The 24,902-nt window shown below is 47.6% G+C and overlaps 1 protein-coding gene across 2 annotated transcripts; it reads right to left on the bottom strand.

Moving 5' to 3' along the window:
* Positions 1 to 826: 826 nt before the first annotated feature.
* SNAP29 (synaptosome associated protein 29) lies at positions 827 to 24,902 on the bottom strand. Of its 2 annotated transcripts, none has more exons than XM_077874599.1 (5): positions 24,478 to 24,899; positions 16,813 to 17,009; positions 11,667 to 11,752; positions 9,357 to 9,455; positions 827 to 4,020 (listed from the first exon to the last, which is right to left on the bottom strand). In XM_077874599.1, the coding sequence occupies exons 1-5, from the start codon at positions 24,712 to 24,714 to the stop codon at positions 3,863 to 3,865; spliced, it is 777 nt and encodes a 258-aa protein (XP_077730725.1). In that variant the 5' UTR covers positions 24,715 to 24,899; the 3' UTR covers positions 827 to 3,862. The 2 variants fall into 2 exon arrangements, with proteins under 2 accessions (XP_077730725.1, XP_077730726.1); XM_077874600.1 differs by lacking the exon at positions 827 to 4,020 and adding an exon at positions 4,030 to 8,357 and having other exon boundaries at positions 24,478 to 24,902.

Raw genomic sequence — 24,902 nt, 5'->3', positions numbered from 1 at the left:
CTATGATGTTTAGAAGGGCCAGAAGCCTGAGGAGATCCACTTGCAGAATATAGTGGCCAGGCATCCTTCATCCTCCCGCCCCTAGGAATACCTTGTGGTAGTTTATTTTTTTTTATTTATTTATTTTTTTAATTTTTATTTATTTATGATAGTCTCACAGAGAGAGAGAGAGAGGCAGAGACACAGGCAGAGGGAGAAGCAGGCTCCATGCACCGGGAGCCCGATGTGGGATTCGATCCGGGGTCTCCAGGATCGCGCCCTGGGCCAAAAGCAGGCGCCAAACCGCTGCGCCACCCAGGGATCCCCCTTGTGGTAGTTTAAATGGGATGGCCAACTATTAAGGCCCATGGGTCAAGTGCAGTCCACCATGTTTTGTACTTCCCATGAGCTAAGTGGTTTTTGTATTTTTAAGTGATTGAAAAAAAAATCATCAGATTTTTGTGACATGTGAAAATATATAAAATTTAAATTTCAGTGTCCATAAATAAAGCTTTATTAGAACACACCATTCTCATTTATATATTGCCTTTGGCTGCTTTTTTGCTACGATGGAGGAGCTGAGTAGTTGCGACAGATTGGCCCATGAGCCTAACATTTACTCTTTGGCCCTTTATTGTTTGCTGAGCCCTTATCGAGACAGTGCTGCACTGTGGTCAGGGAGATAGGAGACAGATTGGAAGAGCACTCTGAAAGATGAAATGAGAGGGCTTCGAGAAGGAAGCTTATTCATAGGGTTTGATGGGGCAATGAGGACCAAATATACGAAGACTCAACATGGAGGAGCCCTTCCACCCACTCTTTGAAAATGACTACACAGGAGACAGAATTTGATTTAAAAAACTTCACATTTTATTTTACAGAATATGGTCACTTGTTGAGTTGAAGGCATGGAGCTTAAGAGCTATTCTGATACAGACTCTGAACAAAATGCCCCCCTGCCGCTCCGAGCACTTTTGATGACTGGCTCATCATTCTGTACACAAGACATTTCATTATCAGAGCTGAAGATGCTAACAATGGTGATAACTTACAAATTCTGAGAAAAGGCCTATATAGGCAAAGTGTAAGAGTTTTTTTTTTTTACTAAATTGGTGTAGTGCACCCTTAAAATTACATATTCACAAACAGAAGTTAGAGAAAGATAAATTAAAATACACTTAAGAATTTTTTTCTTGCCACCTGAGTTAAATTCAGGGCTCCTTTCCTTCAGAATGCAAAAAAGACAATGTTAACTCCAGATCACTAGATGTGAGAATGTTTCCTCTGAAAGAGAATGCACTTATTTTTAAGTTAGTAGCACGCTTCACATAAAACCAACCTAAAGTTAGAAAAGCCACTTTTTGAAGGCACAGTTTGTTTCCAGCTCAACTGTGGAAATAAAAGCCTGTCTTATAGACCCCATCTGGCAAGAAGGGTGAATTCACTCCAGCCCACGCATCTCTGAGTGTCTCCATGAGACAGATGTGTCTAGTCTAGAGGATAGAATGTTTTTTGATCATAATCATCATGTGCAAAGATTCTGGAAGCTCCGGGTTTCTCTTTGTTCTCTGACAATGCAAGCAACTTTGCTTTATAAGGTAGAATCAACCACTGGTCCTTCATGAGCCGGAGGGCAAGGGGGAAGACCCAGCAGAAAGGAGCTCCCAGTGCGTAGCTTGGAGACAGTTCCCTGGTCAGGGCCTTAGTGTAAAAGGGTCTAAACAAGAGTGAATATACACATGTAAAGTGTCAGAAGACACATTTCTAGAAAAGTGGCTGTGCTTTCCTTCTATATGCTTGGAGGGGGGAGAAAAAAAGGGGCAACTGGCTTCAATGCTCTAACAAAAGACAGGGAAAGGGTATAATATTCCACGCCACTTTCCTTCAAGTCAGTGAAATCACTAATCTCATTACGCAAATGGAAGGCTGGGGAAAAGAATATTTGGCAGTGGCCTTTACATGTATAATTTGTTTGAAAAAAAAATAAGCTTGCATCTGAGGTATAATGACTAATCTCCATGAGTCTCTCTGCCTGATGATGACGAACAGAAACAGCCATCATGACATACGTGGAAGGTGTTAGAAAAAAAAAAAGAAACAATTAGGAGTGGAAATGTACACACAGGCTGCTCTGCATTCTGGCTTCATGCTTGTCAGCAGCCTTTTTTGCTAAAAGCCCTCCGAACTCATTTTGTTTGGGCTAGGTAGGTGTTTAAAACTTTTCCTTTTACCATTTATCAAGAGAATAATCACGATGAGCTCATCTGATAAATGCCTAATTTGACTACCTCTAATCGTATTCTCACATACTGGGATATTCATAATGACGTTGATCAGATTCCATGAGTTGGCTGGAACATGACAGAAGGTTGTATCTACTGACGGAAGCTGTCAAGTGTTTTTAGGAATGCCATGCAGCATGGAATGGAACTACTACAAATGAATTGCTACAAAAATATGGATGCACTGTTGCAGCACTGCAGAGATTTCTTTTCCTTCAGGGGGCTTTCTTTATAGGCTACAGAACCAAAGTGGTGAAGGTCCCATAGACAGCACCATGTGTTGAGGTGAAACACACTTGTTTTAAATTTTCTGACCTAACCTATTTTATTAAAATCAGCGCCTTTTACGGTCTTCAAAATATTTCAATTAATTTGCTTTTTTAAAAAGACAAGGGTCTTGCGGCTTCAATTACTCTGCTGGAGGTACCAACACAAAGGCGCTAATCTCGTTACAGAAACCAATTTTAATGAATGTCACTTTACAAAGAAAGAATCACTTAAAAGCATTAATTAAAATTGATTTCTGTAATGAGATTAATGTTTTTGTGTAGAACAAGCTAGACTAGTTAAAATGATAATGTCTAGGCTTTTATTTTTAAAGCTAAGTTGTTCTAGACAAGTCTGCATCATTTGTGGCACTCCAGTCCTCCAACTGGGTGGCGGAGAACCAAGAGCTGAGTCAAGTCATGTTGCAAGAGGTCAAGAGGAATGGGTGGGAATCCTAGATGGGCCAGGAGACCCCAGGCGTTGAATAAACACTGCCATCCCCGAGGCTGGGTCAGGTGCTCTGGGGAGGAGCACACAGGGTAAGCACTGTATGATGCTCCATTCTCACAAACTGTAGAGGGCCCCCAACTGGCCAGCTGGGCAGCCTTGAGACAATGGTGCATCTGTCCCTAACCTCAGTCAGTGACTTAGAGGTGAGAGTGCACAGGGAAGCAGGGCTCACCCAATTCCCTGTGCATCTCCAGGCATCACGGTGAGTGGTGCTGATCTGAACCCTTTCTACTAAAATGCATGCCAAGGATGGAGGCCAGGAGGGAAGAGGTGACATCTGTCAACCAAATAGCAAACGCTGGCACTTTCCATTTCTGAACATTGATCCTTTTCTGGGGTTTGAGAGAATCGCAATGTGCTCAGTGTATGTGTGTATGTGTGTTGGGGTGGGGGTGGGAGAATGGTGACTGGTAAGCCAAGATGTGGGAAGGACCACCCTCACAAACACCACCACAGAGGTTGGTGGTTCCAGGATTGAAATTCTGCCCATGTCTTTCCATATGCTCGTTAAAGTGAGAAATGCAACTGTTCTTCTGGTGTCAGCAAGGTCATCGAAGGCCCAAAATACTCAGGGCCAGGCTGTCGTGCTCAGATTAAGACTCTAAGCATTCAGTTCAGACAATGGAGAGGTGAGAGCTCTAAAAAAAGTAGGATACACATTTCTCATCATGACATCTCCAAGGACTCAACTCGCTCTATAATTATAACATTTGCAAACACATATTACGTTACACACTAAAACAACAGAAATTAAATTTTGGGAAGTTTAACAGGAGATTTTTTGGCTCGTTTCATCACAATGGGGTGGAGAGCCTTCTCGGTGTTTAAAGTTGCCTAACTTTTCTTTCTGTGCTTTTTATATTGACATCTAACTTGTCCACTTTGGTTGTGAGGCGGTCAAGAATGTCATCTTGCTCCTCAATTTCCGTCTGCATCCCCAGGGCTATGTCCTTCAGCCGGCCTAGTCCCACGGACAGCTCATCTGTGGGAGAGGGAAAGGACATACAGGGCTGAGTGAAGTCACAGCAGCAGGGGCCTCTGCTTGTTCCGTGCCCGGTGCTCTGCAACATGCACATCACTGAGTGCTCTTTCTCAAAAGACAAGGAGAACTCTAGGGCTTTGGTTACATTTTCCAAAATACGTGCAAGTAAAAAGCAAACCAGCTGACTCCACATAAAGTAATATGTGCTTAATGTAAAAGCCACTTTTCCCCTAGATGTCTGCCCAGGATCATCACTATTCATACAATGATGTTTTTCCTTCTAGTGCTTTAAAAAATACATACAGATCTACATCATGTTTTGGGTGCCTCTGAACGTTCTAATAGGTGGAGGCACATTGCAAGATCAGTTAGTACCTGAGAAAGAGAGAAGTACGTAGAGGCTTAGAAAACACTCCCTTCCCAGACCCCATAGTGAGTATCTGGAAGAAGTATGCAGGTAACCAACAGCCAGACCTGCTGCCATGCTCTTCAGGAGCAAAAACCTCATGTCAGTGGGTAGAACTCAACAGTGCCCGGTTTTCTTCCTTCCATCTCCAGCCCCCTAAAGCTGGATCAAGCACAGATTCAGAGTAACAAGTATGAGAATACCTATTTGGAAACACATCTGGGAGACAGACCTGGAAGCCCCTGCACCTGGTTGCTCCTGCTCCAGGCTCCCACCTTGGAGAAGGCCACATCCCACCCCCTCTTCCACTCTGCAGGTGGCATGAGAAATAGGTGCTTTGTCCCTACCTTGCCACCTGGGGCGCTCTCCCAGAAAATACATGAACTACAGATGGTTCCACTCCATCCAAATGCTATGAGGTCCTGTCACCTATGTTATGATAATTCACATTTTCCTACATCAATTCATTCATTGCTACCACTTCTCAGATCCATGCACACATCAATGCTGCGAATGTCCTGGGGTATGACACAACCTGAATCTGGCTGGCACCATTTCCTTTGCCCACTTGGTGGCTAGCTGGGTACGGAGATGTCTGTAGTCCAGGGTCCCCATGTCAAAAGGAACTAAGGGCTAAAGGTGCTGGGTCCCTTTAGTAATGCCCTCTGGGGCAAGCCCCAGGGGACAGTGGGGCACAGACTTTTGGCAAAGTTTCAGCCCTAGCGATAGGTTACATCATTCCTGCTGATATTCAAGTTCAAACATGAGGGGTGAGAGTTCCACTTCCGTGCAGGACAAGTGCGGGCTGGGGAGAAACCCAGGTCAGTCCCACTGGGTCTGAGTTAAAAATCCGGGTGGGCCCTCTTCTGATCCGTGCTCCCAGATCACAGCTGAGGGAGACTGCCTTTGAAAGGAAGGCCACTGGGGAGCAGCCCTGCCACAACTAGCCACTCTGGTGCCAGATCCCTTCCGAGCTCATTCTAGTTCCCTCAGTTGGCTTTCCCACTCTTTGTAATAAGTATTTTCCCTTTGTTTCAAAAAGTGTTAAAAGTCAATGATCACATCCATTTTTTTTTTTTGATCACATCCATTTTTTAAGAGGAATAACACCTGTAAGGACATGATTGGTCTTAGAGTATGTGGAGGGAGTACCAAGCAGAGGTGACATAAAGAGAACCAGAGTCAATGGAGGGAAGAGACATGCTGCAGGCACTCTGGGGTCCCCTCAATGGGCTGAGCCAACTGCAGAGGTGAGTCTTGACTTAACTGATTCGGTCAGTTCTCAGGCTTCATGACAGTGCGTGCGCGTGCATGTGTGTGTATGTGTACCTATGTATGTACTTGTACGCAGTGGGAGTGGGGTGCATGCCCACAGCTGCCTTCTGCCCTTTTACTAGGTGCAGTAGGCCAAGAAAAAGCCAGAGGGAAGAGAGAAGGGGAGGTGCTTCATAAACCTTGTGAATTAAAGATAAAACATTAAGAAAGGTCAGAATACACAAATACTTGGCACTAACACCACAAATGTAAGCAGAATCTGTTTTTTAAAAATTGTCTTCAGCTCTATGCTTCTTGAATTTATTAAAACCCCTGACCTTGCGTTCCATGGAGAGTAAAATCTGTGAGGTCATCCCAGGCCTCAGGGAGTGTGCTGGCACTTGGGACAGCAAAGGACAAGCTATAGGTATACGGAGATTTACTTATTTATTAATTCATTATTTATTTTTTTATTTTAAAGATTTTATTTATTCATAGAGAGAGAGGGGTGGGGGGCAGAGACACAGGCAGAGGGAGAAGCAGGCTCCATACAGGAAGCCCAACGTGGAACTCGATCCCGGGTCTCCAGGATCACACCCCAGGCTGCAGGCGGCGCTAAACTGCTGCGCTACTGGGGCTGCCCTACTTATTTGTTTTTTTAAAGATTTTATTTATTTATTCATGAGAGACACACAGAGATAGAGAGAGAGAGAGAGAGAGATAGAGAGAGAGAGGGAGAGGCAGAGACACAGGCAAAGGGAGAAGCAGGCTCCATGCAGGCAGCTCGATGTGGGACTCGATCCCGGGACTCTGGGATCATGTCCTGAGCCAAAGGCAGATACTCAACCACTAAGCCACCCAGGTGTCCGGATATACTGAGATTAAAAAAAAATAAAATAAAAAGTGTGATGGGCACCGAGGTGGCTCAGTTGCCTAAGTGTCTGCCTTCGGCTCAGGTCATGATCCCAGGGTCCTGGAATCCAGCCCCACATCAGATTCCCTGCTCAGTGGGGAGTCTGCTTCTCCTTCTCCCTCTGCCCCTCCCTCTACTCATGTGCTCTCCCTCAAGTAGATCCTTAAAGAAAAAAAAAGGTTTGATAAAGTAAAGCTACCAGACAGGGGAGCCTTGCACTAGTCCCTCAGATAAAAGCAGGGGCTGGTAAGAAGGAAGGAGCAGACCTGTGAAGCGCAGCCAGGCACACCCCGTGTCAGCGGGCCCAATGGCCCCAGAGTGCCACCTCAGCCCTTCTTAGCATGCCACACTGCATCCTGCTGGGACCTGCCTGCCCGAACTGTAAATACCATGCCAACCACACTGCCTTAGCCTCCAGGGATGGCTGTCCTTACCTCTTCTCCCCACCTCACTCCCTGAACTCTACACCCTTCCCTAGGTCTCCTTCCTCCCTCTCTTTCCAGCTGGCACCAGTGACACCATTTGAGTAGGGAAACCTTCAGTGGGGAGCCTTTCAAGTCCCTTTGTAGGTGTCTCTGGAGCGGTCATACCCCAGCAGATGCCTCTTCTGTTGTAGGCCTTTGGCTCTGAAGGGCAGAGTCCAGAGGACCCAATAAAAGAGTGGCTGCCTGGGGCTTCCTGGGCTCTGAAGGCAAAGGGCAGGTGGAGTTTGGGGTGGAAGCCTGCCTGGGTGTGCAGGGTGTGGAGATGGGCCCTCTCCCCCACTGCCAGTAGGCACTGGCCAAGCAGATCTAGTGCTGACATGCACACTAAGGGCAGTGGTGGTGAGCTGTGGGGTGGGCAAATGACAGTTCCTTTATTCACTCCTGCTGATATCTATTTCCTCCAACAGATGTTTCATTTCTATGGAGATCTCTTTTAATGCTCAGAAGGAGAATTCTTTTCTCTGACGGTGTAATTCCATTTCTAGTACTGTGGCTATAGAATGCCACCAAAGATCCGCTCACAGGAGTGTGAGGGGGTTCTGCGCAATAGCAAACAATGGGAATAACCTAAGTGTCCAGGAGCTGGGGGTGGGACTGCTAAAGCGGTGCTTTGCAAAGCAATTTTAAGAAAAGAAGTTTAGGGAAGTGTTCCAAATACAGATAAAAACGCAGGATACAGAGGGCACCTGGCTGGCTCAGTTGGTTGGACATCTGCCTTTAGCTCGGGTCATGATCTTGGGATCCTGGGATCGAGTCCTGCATTGGGCTCCCTGCTGTGGGAAGGGGAGAGTCTGCTTATCCTCCCCCCTCTGCTCCTCCCCCTGCTCACTCTCTTTCTCAAATAAATAAATAAAATCTTAAAAAAAAAAAAAAAGCAGGTTACAGAAGTATACACACTGAATGACACTGTACACCTGACACTATACGTCCACATGTGCACAGATACATGCGCAAAACAGAAGGAATGACACCAAATCAGTGGCCACTGCTGTATAATAGGATTCTAGGTGTTTATTTCCTCATGGCATTTACCTAACTTCATAATTTTCTATAATAAATCTACATACTCAGAAACAAAAGCTAAATGTTGTTAAAGAATATGGACGTGCCTCATGTGCTGTCATGCTATCCCCTGAGGGCTGCTGGAATGGCCACTGGTCTGGGTGACCCAGGGAAGGGGCCCTTAGTGTCCCTCCTGCGCAGGAGAGGAGGCGGCAGCTTGCGCCCAGACGCTCAGAGTGCATCGTCATGGACCTCAGTGTTGTCTCCAGCTACATACCTTTAGGGCAGGGAGAAATTTTACTTTGGGTCTCACCCACTTTGCCATCTCCCAACAGGAGTGAGACACTGACAGGGACCTACGTAACCATGGGGGAGGTTCCTGTTCGAGGGGTGGAGGTCAGAGGCAGCACGTCCGAGACACCACCTAGAATGAACTCATGGAAACCGCTCAGGAACCTGCTCCTACTGCCCACACGCACTCCTCCACTCAAACTTCAAGTAACTGGCTTCTCTTCCACTGTTCAAAAATTAATCATAGAGCGCTGGCCTACTAGGCCAGGGTACAGTGCTGACAACACAGAAATAGTCCTGTGTTCCCTGGAATTTACAGTGTGGTCAGAAGATACCTGTGGTCAGTCCAGCAGGTACAGGACTACAACACAGTGCAGTGTGTAAAGCCAGGCCTGCAGCGTGAGGAGCCAGCCTTTAAGCAGTGGAGAGGAAGGGCACTCTGGGCAGACATGGGCAGAGGCGGGAAAGCACTCGGAGCCACAAGTGATGGGACTAGGAGGGGTGGAGAGGCAGGCGGGGCCGGGGGCCCGTAAGGGACCTGGAATCCCTTGTGTCTGCTGCAGTGGCCTTGTGATGGCCAGCTCCTACTGGGTCAGGTGGTTCCCTGTGGCATGTATGGGGCTACTTATCTAACCCTCTCCCCAATCCTCAGAGGCAGGTTCTGGTTCTGTGCCCCACTGACAGACAATGATGAAGGGGGTTCTCACTGTGGCACTGTGCAGCCCCTCGGGGACTCCTGGTCCCTGCTGCTGTCACAGCCCAGATGAGAGGTGGGGATGGACGGAAGTGGACAAACTCCAGAGAGAAGGGGGAGACAGGCATGGTCATATTGGATTTGACACATGGTAAGGGAGGGGCAGACACCACATTTTGGTCCCAAGAAACTGCTGGCTACTGGTGTCCTGGCTGGGCCCAGCACGAGCTGTCTGGAAGACAAGCGTCCTGAGTAAGTGACCTGCGGAGGCTGGTGTAGCTTCAGTCTTACCTAAATTACTGTCGATCTTCTGGTGATAGGCTCGAAGGTGGGGGTTCTTCGGGTAAGCCTCAGTATTCGCGGCAGAACCGGTGCCTCCAGGGAAAGAGTCTGAGTTTGGAAAGAAATACCAGGAGGTGGTTAACTCATGTCTCTTGAATGCTGCTTCACAAAATTAATCTTAATCTGGAAAACGGGGCTGGGGTGGGGGAGGTGGGGAATGAGGCAGTTAGTTAGAAGGCCATCCGAGGATGGATGATGTGTGGGAGGGAGGCACCGGGTAGGCTTCTGGGGGGAGGGAGGGGAGATCAAAGACCCTCTGCCTACGGGTCGGCTGGCCAGCCCCTGGACATGAGCTGAGGGAACAGAGACTCATACGCTTACCATACGGCAGTGAACCTACAACAAGGCACAGCTACATGGGGTTGTGGACAGAGTCTACAGGGCCAGGGTTAAAAATCAAAATAGCGGGCAGCCCAGGTGGCTCAGCGGTTTAGCGCTGCCTTCAGCCCAGGGTCTGATCCTGGAGACCCAGGATAGAGTCCTGCGTCAGGCTCCTTGCATGGAGCCTGCTTCTCCCTCTGCCTATCTCATGAATAAATAAAATCGTAAAAAAAACAAAATAGCTACGTTGTGGACACGGAATTGCAGATGACTTTCTCTCCTTCTGGAAATGTACTTCTGTGTCTTTTTGCTTCAGATACAACAAGCAAGGAAAGAAGAAATGCTAAATAATGCACATTTACCCCAAATCTTCCTGGGGCCGCGGTTTCTCAACACACCCAGAAAAGCCCTGTTATCCCGGCTTCTATCTTTTGGAGGAATGTCTCTTTCCAGACGTGGTGTATTTTCCCCAGTACAACCTGCTGAAGCCATTCCACACACACAGCATCAATTTTTCAGTTGACACACTGTGCAAATTAAAACTCCTTGATTCCAAAAAAAATAAAAAAATAAAAAAATAAAACTCCTTGATTCCTTAAAATCGTGTCTTTTGGGTGGAACAGGCCTCTTCCTCTACTTCTTTAGGCTGTGCTTAGCTCGGACTCTCTGTGGGCCCTGCATATTTTAGTCTTCTGTCATTTCCTCCCATGGCTTTTGCCTTTCCAGACTGAACTTCGGGGATCTCCACCTTTCCTGACCCCTGGCTCTTCCTCCATCAGGCCTCTCCTTAGCTGTGGCAAAGAGAGTGGCGGGTCCCCGAGCATCCTGGCGCATCCTGCTTTCCTCAAAGGAAGTGCAGGAAGCATTCAGTTTCTGGCACCGTCGAACGTGCCTGGCCTTCTAGGGGTCTGCGGGGATTTCCAGGAGGCCTAAATTCCTTTCTAGATAGAGGTGTTTCTGGGCCTATCATTTAGTAACAAGAGGATGACAGGACATCACACATGATTGACCTTGCACACCTTGTTCATGCTGCTGCTTCTCTGGCCACTCGTACTTCCGGGCTACATGAGTCCCCCACTGCTGTGTAGCAGTTACCACAGCCTTATCCTTTTGTTCCAGGGCTCAGGAGTCCAGGATGGGTTGCACCAGGCTACAGTGGAGATGTCAACAGGGCCGTGTTCTTCGCTTTTGGGGACAATCTGATTCCTAGCCTTTTCCAGCATTCCTCTGTAGGTGGTCCCTGCCTGAATTTTCCAAGCCAGCAGTGGAGCATCTTCTAATTTTTGACCACCTTTCCTCTGCCTCCCTCTTTACTTATAAAGGGGCCTCTTTTAAAAAAAAAATTTTTTTTTTATTTATTTATGAGAGACAGAGAGAGAGAGAAAGGCAGAGGCAGAAGCAGGCTCCATGCAGGGAGCCTGATGTGGGACTCGATCCCGGGTCTCCAAGATCACGCCCTGTGCTGAAGGCGATGCTAAACCGCAGAGCCACCCAGGCTGCCCAATAAAGGGGCTTTTGTGATTACTTGGCTGGTTAACTCAGGATAATTTCCCCATCTCAAGCTCGGCTGATTAGCAACCAATATATTCACTGGGTCTGGGGATTAGGACATGGTCATTTTGGGGAGGCTATTCCTGTTACCACAGAGGTTTTCCTGCAGTTGTCTTTTCACTGCTGCAAGAGTTCAGACCTACAGGGGGCAGGAATTTTCAATGAAACACAGGCCAATTTTTTATTCCACCCTCCACGGGGTGAGGGATGAATCATGCTGTAACACACACTTCCAGCTCCCAGGGAGTGACACTAGGTCCGTAACATCCTTTACCCATGACAGCAGCTAGAGTCCCTGCTGCCCCCCCAATCCATCCTAGGGCCAACACCAAATCCAGAGTCTCCTCTACAGAATCCAAGTGTGGCCACGCACAGGTCCCCACTGACCTGAGTCATTCAGCTTCCTGAGGTTTGGGTGGCTGGCCTGGTATTGTGCCTCCTGTGCTTTACTGGTACTTATGGCTTCTTTCAATCTTCGGATGAAAGTTGAGAAAAGAGAAAAGTTAGAAAGAGAAAATACCTATGACGGCGCGGTCTTTTAAGTAAGGTGTCCTTTGACTAAAGCAGGAATATTCATCAACAGCTCCTGGGAGTCCCACCTGCAGCACAGCAAACATCTGAGACACCTGCTTTAGAAGAGCAGCATCTGGTTAGGTGGCCCTTTTTCAGGAAAATGAGAATACCAGGACCAAGGAGAAGAGAAGCATGTGAAAGGACCAAATGGATACTTTAGACTAGGGGTCAGTAAACCATGACCTATCGGCCAAATCCAGCCCACCAACTGATTTTGTACAGCCACAAGCAGAGAGCAGCCTCTACAGGTGACCACTGGCAATTGACTGGATGATAGGGAACACTAACTGTGAACCTCTAGTAAAAATTTTATTCTTCTTATTAGTAGACCTAGTTATAAAAAATTGTACTCAATTATTACTATTTTCATTTTTTAAATGTCATCAAAAATTTTGTTTTTCTTGTTACCTAAGTCCCTACAAAATACCTTTGATTTTGCTTCTGGGCATGCAAAGCTTAGTCTGTCCATTCCTTCTAGAGACAGGGACTTCTCTAGGTAACTCAGAGATCCTTAGCTCACACTCCACGAACCCCTGCAGACATGGCAGGGGCTCCCTGTCCCCTGAAGCTGGGCCTCCTGTGCAATCTGCTCTTTTCCACCTTGCTGACCACTTCATCAGCAGCCAAGCTGGAAACCAATCATTTCCCATTTATGCCCTCTCTCTGCAGCCCCACTCCAAGCAAGCTATGCAAATGTCCTCTCAGTCTTCCCACAGATCCCCAAAATCCAGCCCCTCATTCTGCCTCACCTCTTTATCCTTACATGGATGAGCCCCTGCCTTTCCAATTCTTACCTAAAGCTTCCAGGCATCTTTCTAACATACCCTGCATGAACCTCTCCCATTACAGTCTTTATTTACTTCTTTATTTTTTGAATATTTATTTTAGAGAGAGACAGAGAAAGAATGAATGTGCACATGCATGAGTACAAGTGGGGGGAGGAGGAGAGTAAGAGAATCCTCAAGCAGATGCCCTACTGAGTGTGGAGCCTGATGCAGGAGCAGATCCCATAGCCCATGAGATCATGACCTGAGCCAAAACCAAGAGTCAGAGGCTCAAGAAGCATCTGAGCTACCCAGGAGCCCCACTCTGGTTAAAGTCTTTTAATGGCTCCCCACTGGCACAAGCCTGGACTCCAACAGGCTAGAGGCACAGTAGGCCTTCAGTGCTCCAGCAATCCAGACCTCCTGAAATTTGACAATTTCATTACTCAGAAGCAGTGACTGAAGTCTAGACGACACAGCTGGTTTCTCTGAGCACAACTGTGAGCCCCAATTGTTGCCAGGTCAGTGTAAGTCAGAGATGCTTGCAGGCGAGCCCACCTGGCTATCACCCAGCCTACACTCCAAAGACGGCTTTTTTCCTTTGTGCTCACACGTACACAATAGTAACACTTAAGTGACAGAAATCTGGCTTCTTTGTGAAAAATGGCAAAAAAGAGTCAATTCTAGGGATAGTGACAGAAGTGGTCAAGAAAGAGAAGGGGAAGAGTGGTGGCTCTCGGTCAGAGTTAACCACATCTTGAGTTAAGTCAGAGAGTTTCAAATTAGGGAGTGGTTAAATCTCTGATCTGAATGGACTTCTCCATGAGCTTTATTTTTTTATTTTTTAAGATTTTTTATTTATTTATTCATGACAGGCACAGAGAGACAGGAAGAGGGAGAAGCAGGCTCCACTCAGGGAGCCAGATGCGGGACTCGATCCCGGGTCCCCAGGATCACACCCCGGGCCGAAGGCGGCGCTAAACCGCTGTGCCACAGGGGCTGCTCTCTCCATGAGCTTTAAATAGAAATGGGAAGCAGCAGCTTATGAAGCTTTGCCAGCAGGACCAAAAATGGCTTACCAAGAAACAAGTAAAACCTTAGAGAAGGCCGAAGGGTTTGTGTAATGAGGATATACAGAGGAAACATATGACTTGACAAAAGTCTAATTAGGAGGACTTATTTTAAAAGCTTTTACGTCAAAATATCTTTATATTTATGGAGTACAGACTTTGAAAGGATCACAAAGACTTAACTTTTTTTTTTTTTTATCAAAGCAATTACACATTGTAGTGTTTCTGTGAAGGTAGGGATTTAGGGCCTTACAGATACCTTTGCCGGCCTCAATGTCAAGAGCCCGCTGAGCTCCCAGTCTGGAAGCAGCCATTGCCTTCATTCGTCACAGCTTCTGTGCTATGGATGCTGCGCACCTCCCACCTTCCCCTCCTTCAACCGGCAGGCTTCCATGCAACCGTGACTCCATGAAAAAGGTTGGTGCCTCAGTTCCCAGGGCCAAGCCCCTCTCCTCTGGGCCTCTGTTGCCTCTCTGCTGACCATCTGCCTCCCCTATACCTTCCCAAAGACTGGTCTCTCTCCTGTGGCTTTGTCTCCTAGGACAGGCATGAGCCTATCAAGCATGGGTGCTTGGGACACATGCAAGGCCACTGGAGCAGCCTCTCCTACAAAGCCACAGGGATCCCCTTTGATGTACCTTTCGGGAGCAGTTGAACTAGTGTGTTGCTTCATTTAAAAGTTTTCCTTTCCTGCATTCACTCAGTGATGGCAAGAACACTCCAGCTGACTGGTGCTGATCTCTGAGCAGAAGGCTAGATGGGGCACATGACATCAGGCACCCAGAGGCCCACCACACTGAAGTTAGTCTAGCTGCTTTACTACTGGGAAACTTTCGTCAGGAAGGCCTTGAGTTTTTAAGACGCTCCCCCCAAAAAGTAAGTTGCCCTGGAAGCTCCAGGACTCGAAAGGCATGGCCAGGGTTGGTGGGTGGGTGCAGGGGTGGGGCATGAGCCCCAAGAAGCCCTAGGGAAGTGGCAAGTAGGATAGAGGAAAGCGCCAATCACAAATTTATCAGTTTCCCACTTCTCGAAGGGCCGACTCTGCTACTGAGTTCATGTGACACAAATGTCTTAATCCAAAGCCAACGGATGTCTAAACTTCCTCTGATAAGACATAAACTCAAAAAGGAGGACATAAAACATCCTTCTTATTCGTAAACTGCAAACCCAACCAAACAACAAAAAAGATAAAATCTAACCAAACAATCCTAGACACTCCCCCAGTTGGGGAAAAATGAGATATTTGAAATCAGGGCCAAGTTGGAAAATCAGGAATGGATGGTGATTATGACTGATCGTCAAAACAAATTGATCCTTGTGACCTTGGCTAGCGTAGCCACAGGAACAGCCTATGGGCCCCCATCAACTGCCTGCTCCCCTATTGCAGTTTCCTCTCCATAAATTCCAAAGATCCACCTGCCTGGTCTTTCTGCTACACTCTCAGTTCCTTCATCTGCACTTGTTTCTCCCCAGTACAACTATGGGCTGGAAATAGTTTCCTCATTTCTTCCCGACCATACCCTATATCTTAATCTAGGTGATGGCCACACAGGTTAACAGTCACCCATTTAGTAGAAGTGTCAACACACACTTAAGATGTGTGCACTTTACCGTATGTCACTTATGCACTTAAAAAAATTCGTCTTAAAAAATCGTTCCATATTCCAGATTTATTTTATTTTTATTTTTATTTTTAAATTTTTATTTATTTATGATAGTCACACAGAGAGAGAGAGAAAGAGGCAGAGACACAGAGGGAGAAGCAGGCTCCATGCACCGGGAGCCCGACGTGGGATTCGATCCCGGGTCTCCAGGATCGTGCCCTGGGCCAAAGGCAGGCGCCAAACCGCTGTGCCACCCAGGGATCCCGTATTCCAGATTTAAAAGATAAACACAGAGATAGGGCTATGAAATCTGTGGAATAACATTACCTCAGACATTACTCTGGGGTAAATGGAAGTAGGCTATAAAACCAAATGAATACTGTGATTGCAGGTATGAAAACACTGAGTAAGGGAGGAAATGAAGTTGTGAGGTTTTGTGCTATGGTAAGTAAGCTATAGATTTTCTATAATAAGGCCATATTGGTTTACAATAAAAAAACAGATACAAAGGGGGCATCTGGGTGACTGGAGACCTGAGGTCAAGCCCTAGAGTAGGGAGCCTGTTTCTCCCTCTCTTCCCTGCTCATGCTCTCTTGTGATCTCTTTCTTGCTCAGATAAATAAAATCGTTAACACAAACAAAAAAACAGACACAATGGTCTGAGATCTGAAACATAACTTATTTTAGCAGAAACCTGACTCTTTTATCTTTGTGTGTGTGTTTTTTTTAAGATTTTATTTATTTATTCATGAGAGACACAGAGAAAGAGAGACATAGGCAGAGGGAGAAGCAGGCTCCATGTAGGAAGCCTGATGTGGGACTCGATCCCGGGACCCCGGGACCCTAGGACCATGCCCTGAGCCAAAGGCAGAGACACTCAACCGCTGAGCCACCTAGGCATCCCTGACTCTTATCTTTGTACACGTGATATTTAACTATCTGCCAAAATCACATGTATGATTTTATGATCTAATTGAAACTTTTGAGAATAATTTCTACTTTTTTTCATTTGTTTTTACTGAAGTTCAATTTGCCAACACATAGTATAACGCTCATCTCATCAAGTGCCCTCCTCAGTGCCCATCACCCAGTTACCCCAACCCCCCAAACACCTCCCCTTCACATCTACTTTTAAAATGAAAATTAATGGCCAGGCTGGATTAGATATGGAAATATTGGATATAAAGACTTTTTAAAGAATTTTTAAAATACCGTGAAGTGAGTCACATTTATCCTGATTCAGCTTTCTGAAATGAATATTCTTTCGAATGGCAATTACTGGAGCAGTAATTTACTGGAGACCCAATTTATTTAGACTGGATGTCCATCAAATGAACACCACCAGGAGCGCTGGAGAAATGTTTCTTTTTTCAAAATGTGCGAGGACAAATCCCTTCCAGTGAGTAACTTACTAAGATCTTGGATCCCTTCAAGGCACTAGAAGTGGGTTCAAAGTCTTAACCATTTGCACTAAAGCCCACTTTCGGCTACTTCATATCTGGATGGCTGAGGATCCACTCACCTGCTGTTAGCCTGGGGGGCAAGGGTGCCATTCTGTTCGGGTGGCGTCTCTGTTGGTTTGGATTTGAAGTAATTGACGAACCCCCCAAACATGCTCTTAATGCTGTTAATGTGCTTCTGGCTGGTCTTCAAATCTTGATCCATCTTGTCCACCATCTTCTCTGTGCGTTCTAAGACACCCCGCTGACGGACGAGCTCCTGGGGAAAACGAGAGGTGATGGCGTCACACCGTTTTATAATGTTCCCCTCTGCAGGGGACCACCCAGAGCAGGTTTGTCATGAGGCCTCAGTGAGCACAGGTGGGGACACATAAAGATACTGCCATCTGTGAGGGGAATGTTATCCTTTCTGACACCACATTCCTTTGTCCTGCCTCAATGGGCTTTCTTTCGTACTTGCTCCCGAGTTCCTTTTCCCTCCTGCCCACATGATGCTGGCTCACAGGACCATGTTAAGATGGATGACGCGTACCTGTGGGGGTCAGAGCGCAGGCCTGGACTGGTGGCACATCCTCCAGCTCTCCCTCTTTTTGGCCCCCTGTAAAACTTACGGCCTTTGACCTGACACTGCCCCATGGACTATGGCTCTTATAGCCCCCTTTTCAAATATGGGATTTCCAGTGGGTCACTGGAGCTACCTGGCCCTGGTCACAACTTCAAGTTCTTTCACAAGCTAGGTTCTGGGTCCTTTCTGGGCCCTGTTAATATCTGATCCCAGCAGTTATGTTACCTGTGGCAGACTTCTCTCTTAATATCTTAAAACAGAATCATGAACAATTTTTGATTAAATGCTCCAGACAACTGAAGGATAAAAACAAAAAAATATATAATGGGTTTGTTACTTCTAAAAGTGTCAGTAGAAAGCTTTTAGACCATTTAGGGACACAACGTGCAATCTGAGTTCTCAATAGTTACAGCAGGTGAAATTTTGAAATATGATGTACGGGCAGAAAAAAAATCCATTGAATTTATTATTAAATTCTGTTAAACTGGGATCCCTGGGTGGCGCAGCGGTTTGGCGCCTGCCTTTGGCCCAGGGCGCGATCCTGGAGACCCGGGATCGAATCCCATGTCGGGCTCCCGGTGCATGGAGCCTGCTTCTCCCTCTGCCTGTGTCTCTGCCTCTCTCTCTCTCTCTCTGTGACTATCATGAATAAATAAATAAAATCTTAAAAAAAAAAAAAAAAAATTCTGTTAAACTCCTGTTGGAAATAAACTTAGAAAATGCTGAGCTTTACAGCTTTGAATGTTTAAATGTTTTTTCACTGGCCCATGAGACATGTCTGAAGAAACCATCAGGTTTTTTTAAACAAAAGGAAAAACCTTTCCTGCACTGTGTCATTCTTGCAAATGCCTGGACTGTGTCAAAACTTGCAAGAGCTCGTTTTCAGAAGAAAAAGAAAAAAACCAAAGCTGCTAATTTATCTAGAGTTTCTCCTTCTTCCAACACTTCAGGTTTGTCATCTTCACGTCCATTCTGAGGATAAGTCTTTTCTGGAATAAGGAAGGCAAGGCTCTTAATTAGGATCAAAATGATGTTCTCCAGCACTTACATGTTTATTGAGTTGACACACTGCCAGGGCCCTGGCACACCAGGAGGCAGGTCCGTGGCCTCCCCAGCAGCGAGGTCTCTCATGGCGGCTCATCTCATCAACCACTTGCCCTCTTGCTTTGGCTGCCTGCCCTCCATGTGGAGAGTGGCAGCAGGAACAGGTAGCTGACAAAACCTTCCCCAATTCACAGTGAGATCTTACTTTCTTTTGTTCACAAGTGACACAGTCTCTCACACTTGGGTCTGCATCCCCGTGCTGACTTGGTAAGGAAACCAAATGTCTGACTTAGATGTTAATATCGAAGTGAAGAGAAATCTGTGAGGGTGGCTTGTCCCCTGTGAGGCAGGAAGATCAGGGGAGCGAGTGCCATTCTGATCTCTGGAAGTTTCTGTGAGCTGGAAGCCGGTGTTCACTGGAGGTGATCTGCTGGTCAGAGGCCAGCAGAGGAGGAACTTCTGCTGAAATCCTTCCCCTGAGGCAGAGGAAAGGACCAGGCTCCAAGTGCTTGTGACCTAGTTCTGACTAACGAGGAAGAAGGGCTTGGCAGAGCAAATACCAGGAGTGCCAGGACGGGAAGGACAAGCTAGGCAGACCCTGCACCAGTCATTACAAAGGCAGGCCTCAAACACTCCAGTCCTCAGGAATCCTCCTGTCCCCCAAGAGGGGGCCCCATGCCGTATTGTCATTGGTCCCTGTGAAAATGGAGGTCATGGAGAGACGAGGGCAGCTATGAGGGGAGGAAGCTCCAGAGAGGACCTTCAGTGTAAAGGGCACGCGTGCAAAGCTTAGATGTTAGCATTACAGGGGATCCACAACCCCCCCACCCCCACACACACCTTGACCTCTAAAAGGAGAAAACCGTCAGGGAAAAGATCTGGCTGGGCCAGTGGTACTACGCTGAGCGACAGCACAGAGAGAGAGGGAGTGCCTAAATTCCCCTTTGGGGAACAACTGAAGACCCTGTGAGGGTAGACTCTGTTGTACATGAGGCAACCTTTGGCCAGACGGATTATGTCCCCTGGCCCTGTGAGAGTGTGAACCCATCAGGGAATCCCCACTGAGAGAAGACACGCACAGGAGAGATGTCGCAAGACATCCACCAACAGATACTCCTCTGCCAGCCACTGTTCCAGGCGCCAGGGATTAGGGGTGAACTAACCAGCCCCAGAGCTCCGCCCCAACAGAGCTTACAATCTTGGTGGAAGGCTCAGTCAGTCAAGTTTCATTTCACTTTTCATTTGTTGACAACACTGCTGGGAATCGAGTGGGGAAGGCAGAAAAGAAAACTATCCCACATATACACGAGGGCCACTCTGCCAGGACAAGCCCCTTGCAGGGACTCTTTGCCAGGCTTAAGGGGGAGACAGGAAGGCTCCCTAAAGGGGTGGAGTTGAAGGGGAAACTGAAAGCTGAGAAGTTAGAGAGGCAGAGGGTGGGTGTGGGGCAAGAGAATCCTGACAGAGGGAACAGCCCATGCATGTAGCAGCCCTGGGCCATGGGGCCAGCTGAGGGAACTGAGAGAGGCAGAGGAACATGAGCACCAGATGAGGGAGCATGCAGGAGGCCAGGCAAGGACCCAGCAGGTGTCACAGGGGGCAGCAGTGACCACCAGATCCCAACTCCAATTTATAGTTGATATATCTCGGAAGTTCACTTGGGCCTGGTTGTCTTCCCTGACCAGGTCAGGCCCCGAGATTCTGAAGAAAAATGTCAGTACTAAGGTCCCTGTACTGAACTCATAATTAAACTGAGATATTGAATAATAAGTAGGCGGAGGTCAATCTGGAGGTGAAGGTCAAGTTGAACCTAGAAACTTGAGACTCCTTTCCATCGTGTCACTCCCGTTCCAGTGGAACACACACGCATAAGTGCTGGAGAGGACACATGAGCATGAAATATGCTCAAATTGAGGCTCTGTCTCACTGCAGTGGTATGGAGTGGATTCAAAAACATGAACTGAGGGGTGCCTGGGTGGCTCAGGTGGTTAAGTATCTGCCAGCGGCTCAGGTCCCGGGTCCCAGGATGGAGCCTTGCATTGGGCTCCCTGCTCCATAGGGAGTCTGCTTCTCCTTCTCCCTCTGCCCCCTCCCTGCTTGTGCTCATGCGCACATGCTCTCTCGCTCTCTCTCAAATAAATTAATAAAATCTTAAAAACAAAAACAAAAATACAAATGAAGTCTTAGGTTGTATGAAAAACCACCAAGGGCAAAGGCGGTGATGTTGGTGTTCTTTACTGCCTGTGTACAGGCTGACCTGGGGGTCACTAAGGACTAACTCAGTAAGCCTGGGCTGTGCATACCCTGCATGTTCCAAAGAAAAGCTTTGTCTGGCCCCTGGCCCTTATATTACCCTGATAAGAATATCTTTGTATACCTGAGTCCTTAGGCTAGGCCAGATAGTTTATGCTAACAATGTGATTTATGGTGGGGACCTTCAGCCACATGCTTGACCTCTGAAGGGGTGAAACACTAAGGTCTGCCAGTCGGGCAGGTGGTCAACTATGCCTACATGGTTGTGTGATGGCCTACCAAACACCATGCCTGCCCCAGTGATGTTACTGTGCCAGCCATTTGGGCCCTGGTCTAACATTTATTGCTGGACTCCCCTGAAATGAGATCCCAGGCTTCACAAAAACTATACAGGAGCATGCTCAGCTGCCAGAGGGGACAAGGAACAATCTGAGCAGGCGTGTCTCCATAGGCTTGCCCAAAGGTGCAAACAACCCAAATGCCTATCATTAAGAGACTTGCTACATACATACAAGTCATCCATTCAATGGAATATGACATAGTCATAAAAACAACAATGACAAGAGTAGCATTTATTATATATTACTAAGGAATAAACTCCGATCCTATTAAAAAATGTACAGACTAGAATACATAGAACATCTCTGCTCAATTTAAAATTAAAAAAAAAGGGGGGGGTGGGGCAGCCCAGGTGGCTCAGTGGTTTAGCGCTTGCCTTTGGCCCAGGGCGTGATCCTGGAGACCCGGGATCGAGTCCCACATCGAGCTCTCTGCATGGAGCCTGCGACTCTGCCTCTCTTTCTCTCTGTATCTCCCATGAATAAATAAAATCTTAGAAAGAAAGAAAGAAAGAAAGAAAGAAAGAAAGAAAGAAAGAAAGAAAGAAAGAAAGAAGAAAGGACTATAGCTATCCATAGAATTACCTCCACTGGCCACTGAAGGAACTGATCATAACTGGCTGCTGCAGGAGCAAAGGGATGAGAAGAAACTTCAGACTCTCCTGTATGTTTTTCTTTCTTTCTTTTTTTTTTTTAAATCTTATTTATTCATGAGACACACACAGAGAGAGGTAGAGTCATGACAGAAGGAGAAGCAGGCTCCTCACAGGGAACCCAACGTGGGACTCGATCCCGGGATCCTGATCTGAGCCAGAGGCAGATCCTCAACCACTGAGCCACCCAGGTGCCCCTCTCCTGTACGTTTTATATTTAGAACTATGTGATTTGATAGTTCTTCACCAAAGCTAAACCTCAGGTAAGAGAAAGAATGAATAAATTACACTTGGAAGAGCTGAGTGGCCTGCAAGTCTCTCCATGTTCCGGACTGTGCTTACCAGGCTGCGCCCTAATTCTGTCCCCTGGCTGTCAGGACCAGTGGCTAGACTCCATGAGAAATAAACCTGGTCAGGTTTCCTGGGAGGAGGACAGCTCTCCTCCATCAGAAATGACTTAAGTAATTTTCCTACTTCTGCCAAGCTGGGACTGGATGATATCTTCCCAATCTAATATTTGTACATGCCTAACCTTCTATAAGTACCTATCATGTTTTCACACAGCTCAGTGCCAGGTCTCTATGCTGGGAGGTTAGCAGGTGACTTGGGTCTGATGGGAGCCACACTGTACACTGAGTGGCAGGAAGAGCTCAGCAACCCCAGCCCAGTTCCCACCCCCATTCTGACTGGAATCAAAGACTGATTCAAAGGTACTCTGGAGGGGCAGCTGGGTGGCTCAACGGTTTAGAGCCACCTTCAGCCCAGGACCTGATCCTGGGGACCCGGGATAGAGTCCCGCATCAGGCTCCCTGCATGGAGCCTGCTTTTCCCTCTGCCTGTGTCTCTGTCCCTCTCTCTCTCTCTCTCTCTGTCTCTCATGAATAAATAAATAAAATCTTAAAAACAAAAACAAACAAACAAAAAACAAAGGTAGTCTGGAGAGTACAGAGTGGGGTGGGGAGGGGGTGCTGACCATCCCAGCCTCCTGGGGCCTCTGATGATTGGGAACTGACTCAATCCCAGAAAAATTCAGTGTCACCATTCTTATGACAGTGCCTGTCACCTGCCTAGTCTTGATCATACCATACTTCTCAGAGCAACACCAACTTGGCCCAGTCCAAGCCTCCCAGGCCTGAGCTGCTGTTCTGCACCGGTGTTCTCATCGTGCCCCTTGAACAGAAAGGGCCTCTGGGTGCAACGTAGGGGGAGGGGAGTTGTCACCACAATCCATGTGAAACCACTCACTTTTATTATTTTTTTTGACTCTTCTTCCCTCTGAGGGACAGACTTTCCCCTGACCACGAAAGGCTCCTAAGCTGCCTCCTACGTCCCTTCTTTGAACATATCCTGTGCATCACTTCCCCACTGGAGCCCAGGAACTCTGGTCGTGGGCCAGTGTCTTTGCACTGCTCCTCTCTGCCCTATGAACAACCTTCTTACCTTTCTTCCTTTCCCTTCTCCTCACTCCTGTCTAAATCTTAGCCTTAAAAGCCAGATTTGAGTTTATCCTAGGCCATGACACCCTACTTTTATCATTCTGATTTCCCATTTCATTTGCTGTTTCTTTTTCTATGATTTTATTTATTTATTCATGAGAGAAACAGGGAAAGAGAAAGAGAAAAAGGCAGAGACACAGGCAGAGGGAGAAGCAGGCTCCCTGTGGGGAGCCCGATGTGGGACTCAATACCAGGATCACGCCCTGAGCCGAAGGCAGACGCTCAACCACTGAGCCACTCAGAGGCGTCCCTGTTCTGTTTCCAGAGATGTCCCTTCAAACAGTTCTTTTTTTTTTTTCCCTTCAAACAGTTCTTACTTGGCTTCCTTGGACCTGGGACCCCTCCAGTACTCCAGTAACTCCTCTACTACTTACTTCCCCTAAGATCTTAGGTAATCCTCCCAAACCTTAATCAACACTTGCCATTCAGGAATCCAGTAGATATGAGCTCTAAGAACTACAGCTAAACTTCCTTAAGGAAGCCAAAGACAGGAAAATGGGCCAATGAGGGATACTGTAACAGGAGAGGTGCAGAAGGAAAATAGCCAAGAAAGTGGCAATGGGGGAAATGACCCAGGTGACTATTTGAGAAATTAATCCACATATTCAAACTGCCCAAGACTGGAAGTGATCAGGTCAGAAAGAACTCTGCCAGAGAAAAGAGTTACAAAGAGACCCATGGAAGAAAACAACACTTTAGCTTCCTCTAAGTTTCAAAGCTACAAATGCTGTAGATTAACGTTAGCTGAGCTAATCGATAACCTACTATTACATTTTTAAGAACTTAAATAAAAATGCCCATACCAAACCATTTCATTAGTAGGCTGAGAAAAAATGTGGTGCCTAAGAAAGAACCATTCTCACTCAGGGTCCCTGAAATCTCCCACGGGTGGAAAGACGAACTGACAAAGGTGAAGTGGAGAAACGGATAGTCACAGATCACACACTGTCTGGGACATCTCCCTTTGGATTTGGTTAAGTAAATGTAAGGCCCTAGCCTCGATCACGCTTGCGCTACGGCTTACTGAGCAGCTGCCCACAGACCTCATCACCTCTGCGGGTGAGGCGGAGCAGTGGTCAGCGCTAGGGGAGGACCTAAGGCTCATCTGCTCCGACGCCTTCCACAGCAGCACCCACTCTGGGTCACTCGAGGAGTAATGGTGAAACCCCTGGATCTGGAATCCTGCGCAGGCAATTATATGAAAGAACCTGACGCTCAATCTCTCTAGCCCGAGCTCTGCTGTAACTAAGAAAGATTACTGGGGGCAAACTGCCTCTTTGGAGTATTCAAGATACCCACCTCTTGGTACGACTAAAGTTCCTTGAGCGCGTGTGACAATTCAGAGCGGCCGGGCCGCCCTGTTCTGCTGCAGACTCACCTCGGAAGACGCGACGCCGACCTTCTCGGACTCGTACATGAGGGACAGGGACCTCTCGGTGCTGGCGGCTGTGGCCTGGGCCACGCGCATCACCTCCTGCCGCAGATACTGCTGCCTGTCCGCGGGCGTGCAGGGCCCGTCGGCGACGTCGCGGTCGTCCTTCCACGGGGCCGGCCGGGCGCCCTCATCCTCCGCATCGTCGTCGAACGGGTTGTAGCTCTTGGGGTAGGCCGACATGGTGCCGGCGCTCGTCTCGGTCTGGGCAGGAGGAGGAGGTGTGCGGCCAAGGCGGGGAACGGCCTTTCTGGGCCCGCAGGGGTCCAGGCGGTCCTCCCGGGACCCTCGGGGAGCGCCCACAGCGCGGCAGCCCCGCGGTTCCGCCGCTCGCCGTCCAGCGCCGCGCGCCCCCGCCCCACCCGCCCAGG

This window comes from Canis aureus, chromosome 27 (assembly GCF_053574225.1).
Source record: "Canis aureus isolate CA01 chromosome 27, VMU_Caureus_v.1.0, whole genome shotgun sequence".
NCBI lineage: Eukaryota > Metazoa > Chordata > Mammalia > Carnivora > Canidae > Canis > Canis aureus.
This window is presented reverse-complemented; position numbering and strand designations above follow the sequence as displayed.